General features: G+C 41.1%; 2 protein-coding genes across 2 annotated transcripts in view; one reads left to right on the forward strand and one right to left on the reverse strand.

Annotated features, from left to right (window-relative positions):
* NLRP14 (NLR family pyrin domain containing 14) overlaps positions 1 to 21,422 on the reverse strand; it is a 47,847-nt gene extending 26,425 nt beyond the window's left edge. The window contains 9 exon segments of the mRNA XM_059392192.1: positions 2,627 to 2,797; positions 4,305 to 4,475; positions 6,850 to 7,020; positions 7,382 to 7,552; positions 9,730 to 9,897; positions 12,691 to 12,855; positions 16,166 to 17,759; positions 20,290 to 20,361; positions 21,122 to 21,422. Coding sequence (XP_059248175.1) covers positions 2,627 to 2,797; positions 4,305 to 4,475; positions 6,850 to 7,020; positions 7,382 to 7,552; positions 9,730 to 9,897; positions 12,691 to 12,855; positions 16,166 to 17,759; positions 20,290 to 20,361; positions 21,122 to 21,422 — 2,984 coding nt within the window.
* Positions 6,079 to 6,234, forward strand: LOC132011048 (large ribosomal subunit protein eL39-like). The gene has a single exon (XM_059389156.1). It carries the CDS (start codon positions 6,079 to 6,081, stop codon positions 6,232 to 6,234), a length of 156 nt encoding a protein of 51 aa, XP_059245139.1.
* Positions 21,423 to 25,886: the final 4,464 nt, after the last annotated feature.

Here is a 25,886-nt window from a genome sequence, read left to right on the forward strand (position 1 = left end):
GCCTTTGGAGACATATCTTGAAAGAATTTGCTGTGGCTGATATCGAAGAGATTACTGCCTATGTTCTCCTCTAGGAGTCTGATGGATTCCTGTCTCACGTTGAGGTCTTTTATCCATTTTGAGTTTATCTTTGTGTACAGTGTAAGAGAATGGTTGAATTTCATTCTTCTACATATAGCTGTCCAGTTTTCCCAGCACCATTTATTGAAGAGACTGTCTTTTTCCCACTGTATATTTTTTCCTGTTTTGTCGAAGATTAATTGACCATAGAGTTGAGGGTCCATATCTGGGCTCTCTACTCTGTTCCACTGGTCTATGTGTCTATTTTAATGCCAGTACCATGCTGTCTTGGTGATCACAGCTTTGTAGTAAAGCTTGAAATCAGGTAACATGATGCCACCAGTTTTATTTTTGTTTTTCAACATTTCCTTAGCGATTCGGGGTCTCTTCTGATTCCATACAAATTTTAGGATTATTTGCTCCAGCTATATGTTTGTTTTATGTGAAGATATGGACCACCATCTTTTTTGGGGATGGGACTGGTTTGGGCCAATTTTTGCTCCCCTCTTTATTACAATGATATCAAGATCAGCAGGTCAACCCAAACCCCCTTTCATGAGTTGTAATAGATAACAAGGCCAATTGGTCCTCTCTGAGTCTCATTTAGTTGGCTGAGTACAGAATGCTGAGGGTATAGCTGAAATCAACACTGCAATTTGACCTCATTGTATGCTTGGAGTGCTAATGATAGTGGCCCTAATCAAACTGTGTAGGAGACAAATTAATCAGATTTGGCCCCAGCTTCTGTTGGTCAGATTGAGAGTGGCCAGTGGAATGGCATATCCATGTGAAAGTTAACCAAGACTATACTGTGCAGAAAAAGGAGAGATGAATATTTCAGGTCTTTTGAAAGACCCTGACAATTCTTCATATGGGTCATTTCTAGAGTGTGTATGCTGTGAGCAGCGTTGAAGGATGAGGTAATGTCTCCCTCCAGGACAAAGAGCAGGCTTGCTTAGTGCCTGCTATAAAATGATGGGTCTCCCAAGTTCCATGTTTCTCTCCTAGGATGCAACCCACTACCATGTGCAGGTGTCCATCCATGCTGTCCACATCCACCCAGTGGGATTTGGGTAGCAAAAGAAATGGACATAGAAACATTAGTGCTTATGCTGCCATGCAAGGAGTAATAAAGTCCTCAGTCTCTGATGGGATTCTGTGTTTCCTGCCAGTATCCAGGAAATACGGATAGGCTAGTTTACTAGGTTTATAAGCAGGATAAAACTAAATTCCAGACCCAGGGGCACCTGGGTGGCTCAGTGGGTTAAAGCCTCTGCTTTCAGCTTAGGTCATGATCCCAGAATCCTGGGATGGAGCCCTGCATCGGGCTTTCTGCTCAGCAGGGAGCCAGCTTCCTCCTCTTTTTCTGCCTTTCTGCCTAGTTGTGGTCTCTGTCTGTCAAATAAATAAATAAAATCTTTAAAAAAATAAAAATAAAAATAAATTCCAGACCCAACAGCTACAGTATCATCATTGTTGAGATCAAAATATATAAGCAGTCAATGGACACATAGGTAAAGCAAAGTAGCATTTTCTTGTAAGAATCAGGGATACATAGAATATTTGGGTTTCCCACATATGGAGCAAAATTCTTGACCCAGAGATCAATAAATCACACTATTTAAGTAAAAATATACTAGACAATATCCATTCAAGATTTTAAAAACATCTAAACAATATATGATTAAACATAAAAAGTACTCAAAACATAGGATAAGGTTTTATTAGACCACAGGCTTCTTAAGAGCATAAATAGTGGAGTATCTATGTGACTCAGTTAAGTATCGAACTCTTGATTTCAGCTCAGGCCATGATCTTAGGGTTGTGAGCTCAAGCCCTGTGTCAGGCTCAATGCCTGGAGTCTGCTTGGGATTCTCCCCCACTTCTCCCTCTCTCTCACATCTGCCCCTCTCCTGCTCATGCTCTCCCTCTAAGATAAATAAAATCTTAAAAACAAAACAAACAAACCAGCAAAGATAGCATTTCTCCAGATTAAAAACCATGAGCAAATTCTTTTTTTTCGAGAAAGAGTGCACATGTGAGATCTAGCACAAGCTGGGGTGGGAAGTGAGGGCAAGGGAAGGGAAGAGGGAGAGATAGAGAGAATCTTAAGCAGGCTCATGCATACACCCTGAGTGGAGCCTTATGTGGGCTTGGTGTCAAGACCCTGAGATCATGACCTGAGCAGAAATCAAGAGTCAGGCTGTTAAGCAACTGAGCTACCCAGGTACCCCCAAATCTTCACTTTAATTAGAAAATTCAAAGAGAGATGGAATATCTGAAGGATGATAGAACATGGAAGACCTTAAAGCAGGTACCATTTACTTAATACATACTAATACATACTCTGTCCAGGGCACTAAGGAGGACACAATGAATTGTGAATTATGGCTGCAATACTAACAGCACATAATACACAGTGATCCACATATTTGAAATTCAGATTCTCATTTCTGAGAGTAACTTACCTTCTGTCCCATTTATCATCCTTTCTCATGTACTAAATTTCTTCTAGCCATGCAGGCCACCAAATAGGTATCATTTTCTAAGGGAAAAATGAACTTACCCAAGTCTCTCAATATTGCAGTTTGGATGTCTCAAAGCCTCAGACAGAACTTTTACTCCATAATCCTGCAGGTCATTGTGTCCAAGGTCCAGGCTCCGCAGGTGTGTGTTGTTCAGAATAGCAGAAGCCAGATCCAGACAACACGTACTAGTAAGAGCACAGCCCAACAATCTGCAAGAAATACAAAACAGGTGAGACTGTCAGTTGTGAAGCTTAATTAAATTATTCCTAGGAGAGAAGCTGAGGTATCTAAGCCTTTTTCCTGACCCTTTTCTCCCCACAATCCAGGACACATAGAGGAATGTCTAACGTTACCAGCAGAAACACATGGGATTTCTTAACGAGCTGAAAACAAAACAGTGGGTAAAGCTGCTTTCTCCCACAAATAACTTATACACACCAAGTTTCCAAATCAAGGGTATAAACACTTTTTTTCTCTCAAAACAAACAAACAAACAAACAAACAAAATAGAAGTTTACCCAAGGAACCCACAGATCTCTGTGCTTTTAGTTTCTAATATATTTTTGAATAAAAATACTTTCCAAGAATCTATCTTAAAGTGCTGTTTTCCAAGAAGCAGCAGACTACATAGAAGTTATTTCTTTCAATAGGGCATTCGAGAGCATGCAGAATCTGCCCTCAAGTGTTCACTTTCCATATTTCATCCCCATCCTACTCATCAAGCATACCCATCTTTTTTTTTTTTTTTTTTCCTTCCAAATCTGCCACACCTAGCTTCAGGTCCCTGCTCTCTTCCTACCTTCTGCCAAGGGTATCTGCACACCACAAAATCCTCTTCATCTTTTAAGGCTTAGGTAACTCAGTAGCCTCTGTCCCGCTCCTTGCTCCTTGAGACTTTTGTCTTATAAGAATACGTGGAATACGTTGTAACTGGCTTTGTCCAATAAGTTAACAGCATATAAGTATTTAAATATTTCTGAAATACTATTCTATGAAAAGGAAACCTCCAAGTCCTATCTATACAGTAATAACAATTACATATACACATACCACACATGTAAATACCCACCCACAGAATAAGAGAACATAGTAATAAAAACAGTTGCTTAATGAGTGGCTTGTTGAACATTTTTAGAAATTCCCTTCCTAGTGGGCACCTAGGTGGCTCAGTCCATTAAGCATCCGACTCTTGATTTTGGCTCAGGTTACCATCTCAGGGTCCTGAGATCAAGCCCCATGTATGGCTCTGCTTGTGGCATGGAGTCTGCTTGAGATTCTTTACCCCTGCCTCTGTCCTAGCCTCCCCAATCATGCATACATACTCTTTCCAAAAAGAAAAAAATTCCCTTCCTGTTTTTTTAAAATTGACCTAGTTATAAACCTGAAAGAAAAATTAGTAGGGCACAGTTTCTGCCTCATGGATGTAAGGTAGAGGACACACAGTAGACTCACTGGGGTACAACCAAAAAAATATATAAAATGGCTGTTCAGTCTGTTGTCTCTGGTCCTCCTTCCCTGAGGGAGGTTGAATTAATGTATTAACTGTTTAAGAAAAATCTGATGAACATACTTCCCCACTTGTCTCAAGCAGGGTGAGAGAGAAGGAATCAGGTGTTTATTCTTCTCTCTGACACACACTCAGCTCATCCTTCTTTCCTCATCTCCCCTACCCTCACAGTAGTCAAAGCACCCAAAGAAAGGTCACAAAAGACCTACGCCAGCTCCTGAAGGTGACAGCTTGGATGCTGAAAGGCATCACACAGAAGCTTTACTCCATCATCCTGTAGCCAGTTTGACCCCAGATCCAAGTGTGTCAGGCTCCTGTTGCACAGGAGAGCGGATGAGAGATGTTCACCACTAAGCGAAGTGAAGTGGCAACGCCTCAGCCTGTAGGAAGGACAGTGTGAGTGAAGATGGAATCACTGCTACTGCCCAGAGGTTCTTATCTTTGGGAAGATTTCATGCTCTGGTCCCTTATATCTATTTGCCAACACTCATCTCATCAAATACCCTCCACCCTTGTTTTTCAGAATGTTTCTTACTATAAATGAAATGTTAGCCTCTTTACACTGGGCACAAATATAGGGCCCAATTGCAGAAGTAGCTACATGGAGCAAAAGAGCAGGCATTTGGAACAGAATGGGAGTAAGCACAGAAAAGTATTTTTGTACATAATAAAAGTGGCATTTCTAATCAGTAGGGAAAAGATCTATTATACCATAAATAACTTGGGAAGGCAGACCTGACATATAGGGGAAATAAGTTTAAGCCTTATAACGAATTAGGAATAATTTAACATTTCAAAAATTAAACCATAAAGTGTGTGACAGTTTTTTTTTTTTTTTGAAAAAAGGTATTTCCAATTATGACAAAACTGAGAGGTCATGAGGAGGATTTTGACTTCAAAAAATTTTAAACTTCTGTATTCTAAAAATGACCATAAGAAAGTTAGGAATTGATGTACCATGCTAGGTAAATTATTTGCAACATATAAAAAATAATGACTATAAGGTCTATGTGCTTATTAATAACCATATTATATAACATACATAACAGAAAACATCTAGAGGAAAATTAAATCCATGAAGAGATAATTCCTAGAATAATAAAGGCCAAAAACATCTGAAAAGATACTCAACAAATTATTTTTAGTTATCTTCAATTATCTAAGTAATATTGATAAGGGGCTCCTGGGTGGCTCAGTCAGTTAAATATCTGCCATCCATTCAAATAATGGTCCTGGGCCATCCCCACATTGGGCTCCTTGCTAAGCAGAGAGTCTGCTTCTCCTCCCTCCACCTGCCGCTTCCCCTGGCTTGTGCGCTCTAAGACATAAAATCTTTAAAGAAAATAATATTGGTAAAAAAAAAAAAAAGTAGATACCCAGTGAAGATCTTAAAATGTAGGCCTCTAGACTGCTGAGGAAATATGAATAATATGGAGAAAATTTAACCGTATCTAACAAAATAAGAATTTTGGCTCATCAGTTCCATGTCTAAAATTGTCTAAGAGCCATGAAGAAAATAATCACACTGTGATCCAGCCATACCATGGGATGCTGCATTTCTCTTTAATGGTGCTCATATACATATGTATAGATCTCTCTTCTAAGTCCAGAATATGGAGCTGGACAGGCAGACTTTAGTCCTGAATCCATCATCTTCTTGTGAGCATTAGGCAAGCTACATAATCTTTCTAAGCCTCCTATTTCCTACTGTCCAGTAAGGCACTTAGAACTCAGGTGGCCAATTTGACACCATCAGGTATTTTTGTACAGATTAAACCAATTTAGCACAGGGCCCAGCACAGAGTAAGGACAGAATAAATGGCAGTTATTGAAACTATCATCCTTGTCATCTTATCATTATGGATAACAGATGGGAAAAAGCAAGGGACAGAATATGTTCATAACATTCTCCCTTTTAAAATATATTTCAGCTTTTTCTTCCTTTTTGCTACCATCCTGGTGTGTGGTTGACTATTCCTCGCCATGTCTTCTCACAAGACTTTCAGAATCAAGCGATTCCTGGCCAAGAAACAAAAGCAGAATCGTCCCATTCCCCAGTGGATTCAGATGAAAACTGGTAATAAAATAAGGTACAACTCCAAGAGGCGTCACTGGAGAAGAACCAAGCTGGGTCTGTAAGGCATCACACTTCATGAGATGGCACACGTATTGAAGCTGCATGAAGCTCACATGTTCCTCCCCCCCACATGTTCCTATCCTATCACTCTGTTAACGTGAGCATGAAGCTCACATGTTCCTCCCCCCACCACATGTTCCTATCCTATCACTCTGTTAACTTCCCTCCTACCTGGCCAATAGACATGTTTTATGAGGGAAATGATTTTTCTCTGTTACTATGCCTTTACCTCACTAAGTTGGTTTAGTAATAAATGTGAGACCTTTCAGTTGAACTGCCATTGTGTTCTTGATTTGTGAAGTACTGAATTCCTCATTTGTCAGATCTCACATAGCACTGTTCAATAGAATTTTCTGCAGTGATAGAAATGTCCCATGACAACCAAGTGGCTAGGAGGTGCCTGGGTGGCTCAGTCAGTGAAGTGTCTGCCTTCTACTTAGGGCATGATATTGGGGTCCTGGGATTGGAGCTCTGCATCAGGCTTCCCGCTAAGTGGGGAGTCTGTCCCTTGCCCTCTGCCCCTCCCCCAATCGTGTTTTATAATAAAATCTTTTAAAAAATAAAATATATTTCAAAATGTAATATACATGGAAGAATGAACACTAGTAGATTCTTACACGAGGCTCTGGAGATTGCACTGTGGGTTTTTCAAAGCATCAGTCACAAATTTTATTCCATCATCTCCCAAGATATTGTCCGCCAAGCACAAATGTGTCAACCTTTTGTTGTTGATGACAGCCAAAGAAAGATCCTCACAACCAGCTACTGTGAGGCCACAGCTTTCTAGGCTGAAGGAGAAACACAGGAAGGGAGCAGTCAAATCACAAAGTTCCTGTTTCTCCTCTCCTTTGTAGGGACACTAGCTGGTATTTACACCCCCTATACTTCTACCATAGAATCAAAATGCCACTGCAGCTATGTACAGAGAAGAAAAGGAGGAAAACAGTAAAAATAAGCAGTCATGAAGAAAAGTAGCATTTAAAAGCCAAATAGAAGAGGAAGCAAAGATAGCCTTCATGTAGAGTTCATCCAGGCTTGACAAATGAGCCAAGTGGTGTCAAGGCCCATGCGGTTTGCCCTATCAGCTCTTCACTAAGCCACACCAGGACCGCGCAAAGGAACCCAGGAAAACAAATTAGCAAAACTCACGACAGTCTCTCTAGGTGACACTTGGGATGTCCTAAGGCCTCACACAACAGCTTGATTCCATCATCCAATAGGTGATTGGTCGACAAATTCAGAAATCTCAGGCTCTGGCTTCTGAGGAGAGCCTTAGAGATATTTAGACAGCAAACTGTAGTTAGGTTGCAGGATTCCAAGCTGGAAAACAGTGCAGAAGAGCAGAGGACCCTCCTCAGAGAAGAGCTATGACCACCACTCACCAGCTAGAGGGTGTTGTCTCCCAGGCTTTGTGACCCATTCTGAAGACCAGCTTCCCTCTGGAGTGAGTTCTTTAACTAGGACATGGCTCTGATAATCAGGAAGTGGAGGGGTAGGAGGCTTGTCTCTTCTATCCCCACCTCCCCTATTCCCTATGAAAATATGTATTTATTATTTGTGAGTGAGCAAAAGCATGCATATAGGGGAGGAAAAAGAGAAAAATCCTTAAGACCCCCTGCTGAAGGGCTTGATCCTACCACCCTGAGATCATGACCTGAGGAAAATCAATAGTCGAATACTTAACTGACCAAGCCACCCAGGTGCCCCCCTAAAAAATATTTTTAAATGATAATCTTTTTTTAAACTAGGAGACATTTCCTCCAACTACATACAACATGGAAGGTGGACTGAAGGGCATTGTGTCCTACCACTCTGACTTCTGAAACAAATGGGCAGAAGTCAGGAGCACAAGTTGTGATTCCCACAGTAGCAGACCACTTACTTATACATGGGAGTCAGTTCATGTTTTATGAGGAACCCAGTCCTTGAGAGTAAAAACAAGAAGTGAATCAAAAATTTTGTATCACATGCCATTCTTCTCTTGAAAAATATTCTTGCTTATAAATTTGGTAATTAAACATTCTATTGTACAAAAAAAAAAAAAATAATAGTTTCAAAAATAAAGTAGGGAGGGGCGCCTAGGTGGCTCAGTTGTTAAGCATCTGCCTTCAGCTCAGATCATGATCCCAGCGTCCTGGGATCCAGCCGGCATCCCCACTCCCTGCTTAGCAGGAAGCCTGCTTCTCCCTCTCCTGCTGTGTCCCTCTCTGTCAAATAAATAAATACAAACTTTAAAAAAAAAATAAGTAAAGGAGGGGAGAAGAAGAAAGGAAGAAGTGCATGTAGAGTCCACACTTTTAGAGACTCCTATATTTAGAGACCACTTGTCCTGGGAGAAGGCAGGGCCTGATACCAGCTCTTAGTAAGAGGAGGCAGGGGGCAGCAGGTTCTAGGAACTTGGGAGTTGCTCTAGTTACTTCTTTGAATCAAGCACTTACCAACTTAGTTCCTCAGGAATTGGTTCTCTTCATCAAAATAAGGGTGTACATAGGTAGGAAAGAGAAGCTCCCTCCTCAGTCCCGAATTAGACCTCAGTGGATGACTTAGGATACAGCCTAAGGCTGAAAACCCCAACTTGCCCTGAAAAAGTGTTACGGACCGAACTGTGTTCCCCAAAATTCATGTTGAAGGCTGAACTCCCAATGTGACTGTATTTGGAGACAAGGCCTTTAAGGAGATAATTAAGGTTAACTGAGGTCATAAGTGGGGACTCCTGATTCAACAGGACTGGTGTCCTTACAAGAGAGGCACCAGGAATGGGCACACACACACAAAAGGCACGTGAAGGCACTGTGAGAAAGGGGCCTATCTACAAGCCTAAGAGAGAAGTCTCACCAGAAATGCATCCTGCCTGCACCTTGATCTTCAACTTCCAGGCTCCAAACCGAGGAATAAATTTTTCTGCTTAAGCCACCCAGTCCGTGGTATAGAGTGATAAAAAGGGGTGGGGGGAGGGCAGGGGAAACACCTGGGTGGCTCAGTTGGTTAAATGCATGCCTTTGTCTTGGGTCATGATCCCGGGGTCCTGGGATCCCATGGAGCTTCCTGCTCCACAGGGAGCCTGCTTCTGCCTCTGCCTCCCTCTCTGTCTTGCATGAATTAAATTAAAAAAAAAAGTTAGACTGAGTCTGCTTATCACTGCCCCCACCCCTTACCATTAGTGCATTCTTTCCTGAAAGCATTCAAAGATGCAATGAATACACATATGGCTGCACTTAAATATGAAAAATTTTAAATCCTTATAAATTCTAGGTTTTTTAAATTTAGGAAATGGAGAGATGGAACTGTACAATGCGGGGAGGGGGGCAGTCTTCAGTATGGGGATGGGACCAGTTAAAAGTCCAATCAGGAGGAAATCACCCTGAATCTACTGATTTCTGCTATTCCATATTGTGAAAATAAATTGAAGCTGGCCTGATGAACAGCAAATCAGGGCTGTAAATGTCTGTTTGGATGGATAAAAATCTCAGTTACAACAAAAATAACTCACAACTTACCTCAGATTCTGTAGTTTACACTCTGGGTGTTTCAAGGCTTCGCATAATGACTTTACTCCATTGTCCCCTATATCACTCCCTTTCAGGTCAAGGTGCATCAGATTCTGGTTGTCAATCAAAGAATTAGCAATATCCTGACAACCACCAGGGAAAGAAAGAAATCTCAACCTTCAGAGGAAAAATATGCAGGAGGAATTACAAAATTATCTCTGTCCTATTTACAGTATTCCCTTGATCTTCAAATCCAACTCTTTGATATCTAAATAGTCCTGTTATTTCTTATCTTACTTGGAGTTTCTCTTATTTCACGGATGGTTATAAAGTTTCTTAGTAAAACAGCTGGGTTACAACTTAGATGTCCATTACATCCTGACAACTGATATTCTCAACTTATTTTGACCTTGGAGAAAAAGAAGGTGGTAACATCAGGAAAAGCAGAAGGGTAGTTTCTGATCTCAATTTCAATAGAAACTACTGGAATAATGGGGGGATATTCCAAATATTTCAATTACAGCATTAGTTCACAATATTTATTTTAAAGATTTTATTTATTTGACAGATGGAGATCACAAGTAGGCAGAGAAACAGGCAGAGAGAGAGGAAGAAGCAGGCTCCCCGCTGAGCAGAGAGCCCGATGTGGGGCTCCATCCCAGGACCCTAAGACCATGACCTGAGCCGAAGGCAGAGGTTTTAAACCACTGAGCCACCCAGTCACCCCAGTGCACAATATTTAATCCTTTAAATAACCCAAGGTGAGTTCATAGTTAATATCAAGTGTTTGATGTGCATCATTAGCAAAACATATTATTGCAAAATATGCTGTCATCTCATGGACTCTGTACAGAGATAGCCCAAAGCTAAATTAAATACACCCATCTTTCTTCCTAGTTATCTGCTACTCAGGCACTGTTAGCTATATCTGATCTTTTTTAAGTGCCTCTGCTAGCCCACAATGCCCAGTATGTTCACACTGCTAACTGTTCAAAAAATCCCTTTGTAATATCACCTCTCCCCCCTTTTGTCTACCACCTACCCCTCACCCTCACCCTCCTTCAGGCCAGGCATAAGAAAACAAAACTTTCACCTATTTACAGCACTAGCCATCATCATCTGATAAAAATGCCTAATGTAGGGGCACCTGGGTGGCTCAGTGGGTTAAAGCCGCTGCCTTCAGCTCAGGTCATGACTCCCAGAGTTCTGGGATCGAGCCCCATATCGGGTTCTTTGCTTGGCAGGGAGACTGCTTCCTTCTGTCTCTCTGCCTACTTGTGATCTCTGTCAAATAAATAAATAAATAAAATATTTTTTAAAATGCCTAATGTACTTATTAAATGCAAACTGAAAATGCAATTTCATGTGTTAAGGAAAAGGGACTTGAGAAAGGAAGGCCACTCTATGGTGGGAAAGACTAAGCTGCCTTCATGGTGTCGTCCCCCATGGAGCCCTCACATTCTAGAAGAGGAATCCATTTAGCCCAAAAGAAAGCAATAGCTCTTGTTAGGGGTTTAGACTGGTGACATTCATGGAAAGGGAAATGTAGGGGAGATGTCTGGGGGCAAAGGAAGAGGATTTCCTGGAACCCCTTAATCAGGACTTCTGCACAGTCACCTACATATCCACATGCAAAACCAGGCCAAATCTGATTACTTGGAACCTAAGGACAATCTCACTAAAAACATGGAGGTTCCAAGGAAAATACTTAGGGGGAAGCCTGCCCACCTCAAAAAAGAACATCAATTTCCAGTACTAATGATTTATTCAGCACTCAGTACATATTCCTGAGCACTGATTACGCAAAAGTTATGAGCACTAATGGATGGCCACTGAGTACAGGCATAAGTAGGATCAGTTCCAGCTCCCAGTAGTCAGTGGACAAGGGGAAAGATGTGTAAACCAGCCCATGTAAATAAGTGACAGGGTCTGTAGAATCAAATTAAGGCATAATAACGACTGAAATAGCAAATGTTGGCAAGGATGAGGAGCAGCAGGGACTTTCCTATACTGCTGGTAAACCTGAAAAATAGTATAACCACTCTCAAGAGCTAGTTGGCAATTTCCCAACAAGTTAACACCCATCTGTGAACTAACAATTCCATTCTGAAATACTAGCCCAAGAGATGAAAACCTGTGTCACACAGAAAAAAAATGTGTCTGAAGATAGTCCTAGCAGCCTTATTTCATAATGGCACCAAACTGGAAACAGCCCAGGGGTCTATTCAAAAGAGAATGCTGGAGTCGGTCTATCATACAATGGCAGGTGTATCAATAATGAACTACTGAAGCATACAACTACCTACATGGGTAAATTTTTTTAAGTAACATGTTGAGCAAAAGAATACTGACACAACAAGTACATACTGGCCATATGAAACAATCTCAATCATTTACAGGAACAGAACAAGCTAACCTATAGCAATAAAAGGTTAGAAAGGGGTTGCTCCTGAGACTGGATAGGGTAAGAAAACTGAACAGAAGTGAGTAGAAGGAAATTTCAGGTGATATGTTTTCTATCTTATTTTGAATACTGCTCACTAGGTGTAAACAATCATCAAAAAAAAAAAAACAGAAAACAAAATAAAACAAAAATGAGATACATCTGTGTATTTTATTAAAAGTAAACTACTCAATAGAAAAATAAAACAGTATGCTCCAGAACTCACCTTTGAAATTGCTGTTGAACTGCCTAGAATGCCTTATCTCTTTGTTGTTCTTCATCTAGGAAATTCCTTACCAAGCCTCAAAACCCAGATGTCGACAACTGCTACACTCCATGCAATCTTTCCCAGAAGAAGCTAGTTATGCCCCCACATCCCCAGAGATTTCCACTGTGGTGTTCTTAGAGTATTCTACACAGAGGATTTTAAGTATTTATTACTGGATCTACCTAATAAGTAGCAGCAAGAGGTGGGCCAAAGAAAGAAGTTGAAATAACTCCACAAAGTGTTCTCATGCCGAACTTACAATAGTTTTTGTAGTTTACAGTTTGGATGCCTCAGTTCTTGATAAAAAGTCTTCATGGCTAATTCACCGAGGTTGCTATGACACAGTTCCAGTTCTCTCAAGTGCTCATTTGTATGAAGCACAGAACAGAGATCTTGCCAACAATGAGTAATGTGACCATCATCCCTTTGCCTAAACAATCAAGGAAAAAAAAAAAGACAGGTGTAGCTCTTTCAGCCCATGCAAATCTCAGAAGATGGTATCAGGTGGAAGTAAGCTATTCTGGAAATGGCAAGTGCACCATTGCCAGCCTGGCATGGGCACAGTCCCCCAACAGTCTTCCTCTTGGCACTCCAAGAGGCTTTGTTTGCTCAAAAACTCCCTCACCCCTTCAACACACAAAGTTACACTAGAGAGACTTTGTTTTGGAGGATGAGACTTAGGAAGGATGACAGAGGTCTTCAAATGTCCAAAAAGCCAGTATCAAGAAGAAAAATAATCTAAGACCACAAAGAGTGAGTATAGGAGTAGTGGGTAGAGATCCAGACACAGGGGTGGAGGTTAAGAACCACAGTTTACGAGCTGCAGTTCTCCAGTGTACTAGATACCTGACTTTAGGTAAATCACATCAGTGCTATGAACTTTGAGCTTTCTTCATCTGTGAAATGGGAATTCTGTCTCCCTTCATGGGATTGTGAGGATCTAATAGTCAAGTTAAGTGCACACACAAAAGCACTCTAGATTTGTAAGTATTAGGCATACTTTCAATAAGCTTGTTATAAACAAAGGTTAATAAGGAGCAAAACAGATCGCCTTATAAGCGTAAGCTCTGGAACAAAACAGTCCTGAGCCCCAACTCTGCCATTCGCTAACATGGGTGATTCTGGCAGTGCTACTAACTTATGTTAGTATGTCTCCACTGCTGCTCTTTGAACAATGAAGATAATGGTATCTATTTCTTAGGATTACTGTGAAGATTCAGTAGGACAATCTATAGAAAACGCTTGGCAAATGTTTTCCGCTGTAAATGCTTACAACTGATAGCTGCCCTTATTCATATTAAAATATATAAAAATCTAGCATGTTGCTTTATACAAACAGCTCCTGTAGGAGAGGGAAGAAGTATCATTTTCCTTGTGCCCTCCTACCTTCTAGAGGGGCCCTGTAAATTGGACTGACAAATGACAGATTAATAAGAGAACAGCATCCCAGTTATATTAGCATGTGCGTTGTGGATACACATGGGTGAAATTTGTGAGGAGTAACTTAAAGGGTTAGGTAGAATTTGGAGTTTATATAGTTAATTTAGCAGGAAAAAAGCAGGGGGAGAAAAGTCACTTGTAGAAAAACAAATGACTTGTTGGAAAGATAAATGTACCCTAAAGAAAAAAGATGAGACATGATAGTTTATGACAGTGTCTGTCTGGTTATGGGGTCAACTTCTGTCTCTAAGAAGAAAGTAGAGAAATTGCTTCCAGGGAGGGGATTTAAGACAGTTGAGTTCTTTTTGGAGGCTCTGCTTCTAGGCAGGTGAGGCATTTCAGGAACTCATATGCCTTCAGCTCAAAATACTTATAGGGATGCCTAAGTGGCTCATTTGGTTAAGCCACTGCCTTTGGCTCAGGTCATGATCCCAGGGTCCTGGAATCAAGTCCCACATCAGGCTCCTTGCTCAGTGGGGAGCCGGCTTCTCTCTCTGCCTCTGTCTGCCACTCTGCCTGCTTGTGCACTCTCTCTCTCTGACAAATAAATAAATAACCTCTTTAAAAAACACTTCTTATGGAAAAGTGGCATATTTAGGGGTGGCATATCCTGATCTCCATCACTACTCAATAAATACTGACTCTCCTATCTTACTTACCTTGGATTGAATAACATTGCAGGGTTCTGTCTCTATATCACCTGAAGTCTTAAATTTGACAAAACTAGGTGATAAATCATTCAAACATTTAAGTGCTTACTATGTAGAAATGCCATAGGATATAATGGTGAACAGGAGAGATGCTGTTAAATTTACAACATTGTTATATTATAGAAGACACTAACCCACCTGTAATGTGCCTCTTAAAGCACTGGGTTCTCAGACTTAATTTAGCAACAATGCCAGCTCTAATATTAGGTTACACTAGGACACAGGTGAGGGGAAGGCAGCATGAGGACTAGCAATATAATAGCCAGAATGCCTTCCTAATATTATTAGGCATAAAATACACTCTAATGCACTGGGTTCAAATCACAGCTCTGATCAGAACCACTAAGTCAGAATTGAGAAAACAGACAAGATTATTTACAATACCCCAAGGACAGTAAAGATCACAGCATCCCAGCCTATGATTCTACTCCCACAGCAGAAAAGAAATATGTAGGTCCTTATAAGAGACATGGTTCTGCAACTGTACGTAATGGTAGTGAGGCAACGTGGGTCAAGTTAGAAAACCAAGGACTTAACAATCAGTTTGACCTCTAGTCAAGTTGATATCTTCTTGATACCTCAGGGTTTTTACTAGTAAAATGGAAATAACAGCATCTTCCTGGGATTGTTGAGATGCATTGAGTTGAGACTCAGAACACTGTTGGGTATGTGTCAAGCAGAAGCTAGCTACTGTCTGATGTGTGCTTGAATCAATAATGGTACACTTACTTTATAGGTGAACTACTGTGAATCGCAGTTTTGTAATCCCAAAAATAGAGATATGCTTTTGACCAGCATCAAATAGGATAATTGGTTAAATATCCCATGTGCTATACAACTATATGTCACATAGTAAGCCCTCAATTTCAGTTAAATCTAGAGATAATCCCATAATTCAATTCTTCCCTTAGACATAGACGGATAGAGTCAGAAAAGGAACTCATGGAAGGGAAGAAGGTAAAATAGGCTTCAAATGCTAATGATTCATTTATTCTTTCAAAATATTCATTCAACTCCTACTATTTCTTATCCAAATCAGACTCTCCTGTTACATGTTAAAGGGCTGAGACCTTTCATGAACTACAAAGCAAAGGATGACCTCTGTCTAGGCAATGGGGAAGGTGAGCTAGGTCGGTAGCTTACAGAGGAACAGAGCCCAGACAGATGCCCTGTGTCAACTAGCTTCAGCAAGAAATTCCTGGTCTCTAGTCCTTCTAGAGTGCATTCTTTTAAAAGTTAAATATATGTTCCACAGTGGATCCAACTCTGTGCTAGGTCACATGCCTCCCTGAGGACTAAAGATTATTTCTAGTTGTTAAGATTAAGAGGGTTGCCAGGTAATTGCTGTCAGCCACGCCCCTTTTTTGAGATTGCCCTCAGACCAAGACAGTCATTTCAGGCAAGTTTTTGTCCTTTTCCCATCAGTAGCCACAACTGGTCAATATGGGTTTTGGTGTTTGGCCTCCTTGCCTCAAGGTGGGGCAACTCTGAAGGTAATCCTGGCTCTGGGACCTCAGCTAAACAAGTCCCCTCCCCTCTCTCTGGTGAAATTTCCTTCCATCACTCCCAGGAGAGGGCACTTACCAAAGTGCAGCTGGGCGGCTTGAGTTTAACATTGTCTCACATGACACAGTTACAGACAGTTTAACGGCCCGTAAGCATTGGCAGTGCTTAAGGCAGAATGAAGACACAAGCAAGTGGATTTTCTCACAAACATCAATAACAGCCTTTTGGAAAGGTTTCATTGCCTGGCTTATAAATGCTTCATCTTGAGTCTCATACAGACAGAGAAACAACTCCAGAAATTCTAACTGTGTTGGAAAATGTTCACTCTTCCCCAGGATCTCCAGCCACTGAAGGATCTTCCCTTTTATCTCCAGTGACATTGTACAGTTCAAAGTTGTCTCCAGTTGTTTCACTAGATCTTCATTCAAAAGGCCAAACAAAAAGCATTTCATCTGTGTCAAATGGGGATCTTGGCCACTGTTGGCTTCAAGCAATAGCTTCACATCTTCAAATGACTGAAGGGAACGGTCCCTGGTCTCCCAGTTGTCTTTCAATACATAGAACATAGCTGCAAGAAACTCCTGAACATGCAGGTGGGTAAACACATAGCAATTTTCATACTCCGTGTCCTTTTGAAGGATATTCCTGTCCAGGAAAATCGACACATCCGATTTAGTTAACCCATGCTTTCTGAGATCTTCCCTGTAGAACACAGATGTCAGAGTCCACACTCCTTTGGCAGCCAAGTGGCACAGGCTCCTCAGTTGGGATTGGTTGGGTAGACTAGTACAGCTTCCATCTACTGGTGCAAAGAAGCTAGAGATATAGCAGGTGAACAGAGTGGTGGTTGTTTTGCAGGTTAATGAGACATCACCACCCATCTCCATCTGCTGATCCAGATAGGTGCAGATGGCGCAGCACACCAGGGGGACTTTGCACATGCTGAAAAGCTTCTCATTGCTTCTTAGTGAGTTGAATACCTGGAAGGCCCTCTTCTTGTCTTCAAAAAACTGATAAATATACTCCTTTCTTGCACTCTCGGACATACCCAGCAGCTCTACAGAACGCTGGTTCTTCAACAAAGGCTTTAGTTTCTTACAAGCTGTAGGTCTCGTTGTCACCAATAAAGATGACTCAGGGAGCATCACTTTCCTCAGCAGACTACTCATAAGGAAGGACACTGGGTGTACCTGGGTCCAGTCTTCACATAGCACAAATTCAGGTTCCTCAAAGGCAAAGTTCAGTTCATCAAAACTATCAATAATAAAAAGGAGACTACTTGGCTCAGACATTATCCTTTCAATAGGACCTTCCCTGCTGGGCCAGTCCTTTGATACCATTTGAACAAAGCTTTGTTCTCTCAACTGGTTGATTTCTCTTGCATTGAAATAAAAAACATAGCTAAACCTCTGCTGATAGAGATTGCCCTGGGCCCAATCTACTATTGCTTTTCTCACCAAGGTTGTTTTCCCAACTCCAGCAGCCCCCTGGAGCACGACAGTCTGGGGCTGCTCACCAGTTTTCACATCCACGTCGAATAGATGTTCCAACAGTTCTTGATGTTCCTGAGCAACTCCAAGATGGAAATCTTCAGGTTCTCCAAACAAAGACTTCTTATCCCACATGATACAAAATTTTTCCTTTATTTGGATTCTGTATTCTGTTCCATCACCTAAGTCAGAATATAGCAGGGAAAAACAAAACAAGAACCCAAAGATATATATGATCAAGGCAAATTCTATGAATTACAAAATTATAGTGTTAAGAATACTCTACTCGGCTCAAATCAAAGTGCAGCTGGTTTATTTAATATTTTTATAAAATTTTTAATTTATTTGACACAGAGAGAGGGAAATACACGGAGAGAGCAAGCACAAGCAGGGGAGAATGGCAGGCAGGGGAGAAGTGGGCTTCCTGCTCAGCAAGGAGCCGGATGTGGGCCTTGGTCCCAAGACCAGGGGTCATGACCCGAGCCGAAGGCAGTTGTTCAACTGACTAAACCACTTAGGCACCCCAAGTGCAGCTGGTTTAGATAAGAATGTAAGTAAAACAAACAGAAAACCTGCATAAGAAACTGAAAAAACAAAACTGAACATGCAGAAGGATGACTTTGGAGTAGAAAGTAAAAATTAGATTCACTCTACAAATATGTTCTCTTAATACAAATACCATATGATTTCACTCATATGTGAAATTTAAAAAACAAAACAGGGGCACCTGGGTGGCTCAGTGGGTTAAAGCCTCTGCCTTCGGCTCAGGTCATGATCTCAGGGTCCTGGAATCGAGCCCCACATTGGGCTCTCTGTTCAGCGGGGAACCTGCTTCCTCCTCTCTCTCTGCCTGCCTCTCTGCCTACTTGTGATCTCTATCTGTCAAATAAATAAATAAAATCTTAAAAAAATGGGAAGACATGTACATGAAAAAGTGCTCCACATCACTCAGCATCAGGGAAATACAAATCAAAACCACAATTAGATACTACCTCACGCCAGTCAGAATGGCTAAAATCAACAGGTCAGGAAATGACAGATGCTGGCAAGAACATGGAGAGAGGGGAACCCTCCTATGCTGTTGGTGGGAATGCAAGCTGGTGCAGCCATTCTGGAAAACAGCGTGGAGGTTCCTCAAACAGTTGAAAATAGAGCTACCCTATGACCCAGGAATTGCACTACTGGGTATTTACCCTAAAGATACCGATGTAGTGATCTGAAGAGGCACATGCACCCCAATGTTTATAGCAACAATGTCCACAATAGCCAAATTATGGAACGAATCTAGATGTCCATCAACAGATGAATGGATAAAGAAGATGTGGTGTATGTACACACAGACACACACACACACACACACGAATACTACGCAGCCATCAAAAGAAATGAAATCTTGCCATTTGCAACAACATGGATGGAACTAGAGGGTATTAAGCTGAGTGAAATAAGTCAATCAGAGAAAGACAATTATCACATGATCTCCCTGATATGAGGAATTTGAGAAGCAAAGTCAGGGGTTGTGAGGAGTAGGGATGGAAAAAATGAAAAAAGATAGGATCGGAAGGGAGAAAAATCATAAGACTCTTAATCTCACAAAACAAATTGAGCTTTGCTGGAGGGTGGGGGGCAGGGATAGGGTGGCTAGGTTATGGACATTGGGGAGGTTATGCTATGGTGAGTACTGTGAAATGTTTAAACCTGACGATTCATAGACCTGTACCCCTGGGGCAAATAATACATTATATGTTAATAATAAAATTTGGGGGGCGCCTGGGTGGCTCTGTGGGTGAAGCCTCTGCCTTTCGCTCAGGTCCTGGTCTCAGGGACCTGGGGTAGAGCCCTCTATCGGGATCTCTGCTCAGTGGGGAGCCTGCTTCCCCCCCTCTCTCTATGCCTACCTCTCTGCCTACTTGTGAGCTCTCTCTGTCAAATAAATAAATAAAATCTTTAAAAACAACTTTTTTAAAAAATGGAATCTCCAAAGAACACCTACAGATGGCCAACAGATACAAGAAAAGATGCTCAATATCACTCAACATCAGGGAAATGCAAATCAAAACTATACTGCGTTATCACTTCACACAAGTCAGAATGGCTCAAATTAACAACACAGGAAACAACAGATATTGCTGAAGATACGGAGAAAAAGAAACCTTCATGCACTGCTGGTGGGAATGCAAACTGGTGCAGCCACAATGGAAAACAGCATGCAGGTTCCTCCAAAAATTAAAAATAGAATTAACATATGATCTAGTAATTCCACCACTGGGTATTTGCCACAGAATAGAAAACACTAATTCAAAAAGATACGTGCATCCCTATGTTTATTGTAACAGTACTTACAATTGCCAGACATAGAAGCTCCCAAATGTTTATTGATAGATGAATGGATAAATAAGTGGTGTATGTACTATGGAATATTACTCAGCCGTAAGAAGAATGAAAATTGGTCATCTGCAACAACATGGATGGATCTAGAGAATATAATGCTAAGTGAAATAAGTCAGAGAGACAAATACCACATGGTTTCACTCCTATGTGGAATTTAAGAAACAAAATAAATGGAAAAAGAAAAAAAAAGGAAAACCAAGAAACAGACTCTTAGCTATAGAGAACAAACTGATGGTTACCAGGGGGGATGGGTGGAATAGGTGACGGAGATTCAGAGTATACTTATTTCCAAATCTGAAAACAGAGGACGCATCTACTCACCCTGCACTGTCTCCTGACCATCTTGTTCCTCTTGTGTCCTGGCATCATCTGGTCCCATGGTCTGGGCTGTCCCTGTGACAGGTTCCAACAGGATCAGATTTACCAAAAGACAAGGGGGGCTTTAGTGACAGCTAGAACAGGGGCTAGAATGGTCCTCGCTGGTCCAATTCTATGACATCTGGGCTTAAGAAAATAGGAACCAAGAGAGCTTCAGACTCCACAGCTTAGCTAAGGGAAAAGTGATGTGGTATCAGCACCACTGGAGCAGGACCTCTTGCCAGGCCCTCCCACCATCCTGTCACTCTAGTCTAAGTCTGTCTCCTGTCTACCTGGACCTTCCAGGAATATGGTGAGGCTCCTGGGAAATAATGAATACAACTTTGTAGGTGTAAGGCCTTGTAAAGAATATAAGAAAGAAATTTTTGAGGTCTGTAATATTTCATACTTAGGAATGCAAAAAAAAAAAAAAATCAACATGGCTTATGCCCCTTGATATTTTACCCATTCCTCATACTTTAGCAAAGATTTTAAATCCTATTCTAAGTTATTTAAAATTTAATGCAGCCTTTGACTATTTGCAGTTCAGGCAAAGGAACACTAGATGGGACAATTCTTATTATTCAATTGCTTTAATCATTCTAACTGGTACAAGATGGATGAATTACCCCCAGCTAAAGGAGTCAGACTGAGTAATAGTACTCAGAACCCTCCAGTCTCCTCAGGGTTTCTCAAATGATCCAACAATGGTGTAATCCCCAAGTCCCTTTTATAGAACCTTGTTGATGGGCCTCAGGAAGCACATCCTTCCCCCAGCCCCAGATCAGTCCCCAGCATCATTCAGAGTTGATCTCTGCTGTTGCTCTCTCACACAGATCCTTCAGGTTCATCTTGCCAAAGATTTTGAGAGCCACATTCCAGGCTCGCTCCCCCGGATAATATTTTTTCATCAAACTAGCCAGGTCCTTTCGCTTGGCCTTCTTCACCTCAGCCCAGGGTATCTGGCAGCCCCTGGGCTCCACGGTCTCATTCTTTAAAAGTAACTTGAACTTATTCAATTCCTCTTTGTTTAGCTCCTCCAAATACAACAGCAGTCCAAAATCGTGAAAGAAGGAAGATGACGACCCATCTGTCATCTTGCTATGGATCAATAGTCAGGCTTCAGTGAGAAAAAAACAGTCAGAAGAATATGAGTGGAACACCTGAGTGGTACAGTCAGTTGAGGGTCTGACTCTTGGTTTCTGCTCAGGTAATTATCTCAGGTTTGGGAGATGGAGCCCCGTGTAGGGCTCCACGCTCAGTGTAGAGTCTGCTTAAGGCTCTGTTCCTCTCCCTCTGCTCCCCCACCCCTGCACACTAAAATAAAAATAAATCCTTAAAGAAAAAGCATAAGAGACTCAAACTCAGGAAACAGAGGGTTGCTGTGGGGGGCGGGGATGGAGTGGCTGGATGGACATTGGGGAGGGTAGGTGTTGTGGTCAGCACTGGGTGTTGTGTGAGACTGATAAATCATAGACCTGTACTCCTGAAATAATACATGTATGTTAATAAAAAAGAGCTAAAGGTAATTAAAAAATAAAGAGCAAGTTCATTAAAAATATGAATAACAGGACTGATAGAAAAAATTAGAAAATGAAATGCCTTTAAAAATATAGATGAATTCTGCAAACACACGGTGAAAGCCCCAGTGTTAGGCTCAGTACATACTGGCCCCTGTACTACTGTCGTAAAAACATTCCTCTAATACAGATCAGTGTAGCTTTCTTCCACTTTCCCAAAGTTACCCCCAGTCCCACCACTTATGAGCCATAAGAAATGAAGGCAATTCATCTCTCCGAGCCTCAGCTGACTCTCCTGAAGAGAGGAGATCAGAATCACCCCCAGAGAACTGCGGTATGGATGAAACAAGGTAGAGTTAATCTATCACCCAGCACAGACTGGCAGCCCTCCCATGCCTTCTCTCCCCAAACTCACCCATACCTCAACCCATAAAACATTGTTATGCCCCCCCCCCCACCAACAAACACACCATTACTTTTGAAGCACAACTGGAATATGCCACCATCTACCTCTTTCTGTCCTGTCATCGCTAGTCACAAATCCATACACAGCCACTGAGGGTCGGCATTCCCAGGTCACAAGCTCCTTTCACACTCACTCACCAGTACTACACGTTCTGGATGTGTTCTGTGTTAAAGCTCACCCAAAACTGCATTCTCTCACATCACTGACATTCTCTCACAGCAGCTCCTGTGACCATGTTCCACTCCAACTTTTCATTCTGATGCTCTCACTCCTGACTGTATCAGCAAGGACTACTCAGACTTAACCCGCAGGCACCTTTAACATATTCTCTCCTAATACCTTCCAGATAACAATTTCTTGCCCTCCCTCCTACTGCGACAGTTCTTCAAATACAATCAAATCCTCTTATTTTGAGGCCTGTTTTCCTCTTATTTATCAGCCGCTTAAGAGCCTTACTCAGTTTCTTATTCAGCACAGGCACTTTCAGTTAATCACTTACATGGTGTAAGTGGTGTCCTCAAGTGTCTCATCTCTTGAGCAACTGGCTAGAGAGAGCTAGTAAGTGGTACAGACAGAACTCTAGAGATCTTTCTGTCCTCCAAAATCCTTCCTCTAATCTTGCTAATGGGCCTGGAGAAGGAAGAGGAAGGAAATAAAAATGTACAGAAGGGGGATTTTACTTCTTAAGCAGAAAGTGAATTGTCTCAAAATTACATAGTAAATCAGGACTTTATCCTACAGTAATTAGGGAGCAATCAGCTATTTTAGGATCTTGGTTTTGTGCGTGTGTGTGTGTGTGTGTGTGTGTGTGTGTTTTAACTATATTGCAGAAATATTCTAGATTCTAGATTAGGATGTGACCAAAACAGCTTCCATAGTAAGATTTTTAAAAGAAACAAAAAGGAATACATTTGAGGAATCTTCAAAGGACCTCAATTGTAATTTCTCAAGGACCAAAAGGCTTCTCCCTAACCACTCAGTCCTTCTCACTGACATATAAACATGTGCAAATCTAGTCTTACATAAATGTTCTTTACTCCACATCTGCTGCTTCATGCTCAAACTTCTTCAGAGTCTTCTATACATAACCTATTAATCCTCCACAGTCCACCGCAATCTCACTTTTGCAACCAGAATTCCATGGAGATAACTGATACCAATTACCACCCTGTTGCAAAACCCAGCAGGTATTTATTTTGGGACTCAACTGTCATATGTATAAGAAAACAGTCCCTACTTCTGCAAAGATTAGAAGTTAATGTACACACTTAACTTACAGGGTGCCATACTACACTAACTGTTGTTTTCACAATGTCTTACTTCTTGATGTTCTCTTTCCCCTTTGCTTTCATAAACCCACACTTTCTTCAAATTCCCTCTTCCCTTTCTGGGTGTCTCTGTAAGCCAAGATCTGTAAGGTTTTGAATCCTATTGGGTTTCTACTACTCCAGGAGGTCTACAATTCTGACAGAAAGTACCATATACTCTGGCCTCCTTCCCAAAGGTTTTATGCTATTCTGGAAGGAACTATTCTTTTTGTTCTATGGTCTTCCTTTGTTTATATTTTTGGGAAGAGGAAAACAGATGCTGTCTGTCTGGTGTTGCTCTTCTTCTGTGAAGGCATTCCTAAATTCCAACATGTTCTGAACTAAAATGGGAATCCATGGTCTAAGAGAATTTATTTCTTTTTTAATGTTTGTTTGTTTTTAATTTTATTTATTTATTTGACAGAGATCACAAGTAGGCAGAGAGGCAGGCAGAGAGAGAGGAGGAAGCAGGCTCCCTGCTGAGCAGAAAGCCCAATGCGGGGCTCGATCCCAGGACCCTGAGATCATGACCTGAGCGGAAGGCAGAGGCTTTAACCCACTGAGCCACCCAGGCGCCCTGAGAATTTATTTCAATTTGCAAATTTATTGATGTAAATGTTTGCCCCTTATAATTAAAGCACATTTGTTCAAAATATTCATTCAGCACATGTTAATGATGACCACATTTGATAAGGATCCACAGTGTATATAGGTTCTTTATGAACATTTTCTGTAGTCTTAAAATAGTCCTGAAACTTGCCCAGGTTACGGATTTGTCAAGTAGCCAATCAAACTACAAAGCTCATTCATTCTCTTTCTATTAGGTACCACTGCTTTTTAATTTCACTTTATTTTTCTAGGCACAAGGAATTTAGGGTTAAATGCAATCTGTGTGACCATGTTCTGATACTGAACTCTGCACTGAACAGTTGGCTTTGGGAAGAGGAGGATCTCTAAATATGTAATGGAAATCTTCTGAGCACTAGCAGGACTCTAAAACACAAAGGAAGGAGGGTTTCTTTTCTAGAAAGGATAGAAAAAAGGTCTGAGATGAAGTGACATTTTAATATAAAAAAATGGGATATTCCCACCCTTTTCATCCACTATTGCCTGATTTTCTTTCTTGGTAGCTCTGATGGAATCTTCTGTAACAGTTTTTCAAACTTAGGACTACTAAAATTGTAGGCCAGATAATTCTTTGACGGGCACTTTTACGCACTGCAGAATGTTTAGCAGCAGCATTGCTGGCACCTACCCACTAGATGCCATTAGAACTTTCGATCTCCTACATCTGTGGGAAAGTGTCTTCAGAAATTGCCAGATGTCTCCAGGGCAGCAAACTGTCCCAGGCTGAAACCACTTCCAAAGCCTTACCCTCTATTGCTGAATATGTAACTGAATTAGTCCCTCTCTAGGATGCTACCATAACAAACAAGCAAATTAGCAGGATAGATAACTCAGGAAAAGACAATCTAATAAGATTTTATGTATGACAGAAGGAATACTGTAATTGAAAAGGGAAATATTTCAGTGCAGATTATTAGGATAACTAGTAAGTCATTCAGAAAAAAATTAGTGTCCTTACAGAGTAAAGCTCAGAGTAAATCAGTAAGCCATTGATACTTCAAACCAAATGGGGAAAAATAGTGAATATTCATTTACACCTTAGGAGTGGAGGGATTTTCCAGCTTGGGCACAATAAGGAAAATGAGAATCTGGACAGCTGTTAGGAGATAGTGTTATCTCCTAATGTTGAAATTAAAACATTTTGTCCATAAGAAATCAAAAACCAGTGGGAAATCAAAAGAAAAATAGCAAAAAATTTTATAGGAAATTTGGCAAATAGAGTTGGAATATAAATCAGTAAAAACCACTTCAGAACTGTTGACATTTAATAAAACTGTAGATATCCAATCTGACTCAGGTATTTGTTCTAATACTCTTCTACAAGAAGAGGAATCAGGGCTTATTGGAGAAACTGCAGATGCTAGGGCTGGAGCTGAGAATACATCAGATAAGCTAGAACTTATACTGCCAGAAAGGAAAAAGGACAGGGTGGGTCAAAAAGACATGGGCAAGTGGAAGAGTTCCCACTGGCCAAAATAACATACTGTTTTATCATAACCCAAAGCAGAAAGCAAATATTCATGGGACATAGATAAATTCATAAATTCATAGGACATAGGACATTCATAGGACATAGATAAATAACTGAATGAATAAATGGGGGGAAAGGGAAAACTCTCTCTTACAGAAGAATTCCAAATA

This window comes from Mustela nigripes, chromosome 1, assembly GCF_022355385.1.
Source record: "Mustela nigripes isolate SB6536 chromosome 1, MUSNIG.SB6536, whole genome shotgun sequence".
Lineage (NCBI taxonomy): Eukaryota > Metazoa > Chordata > Mammalia > Carnivora > Mustelidae > Mustela > Mustela nigripes.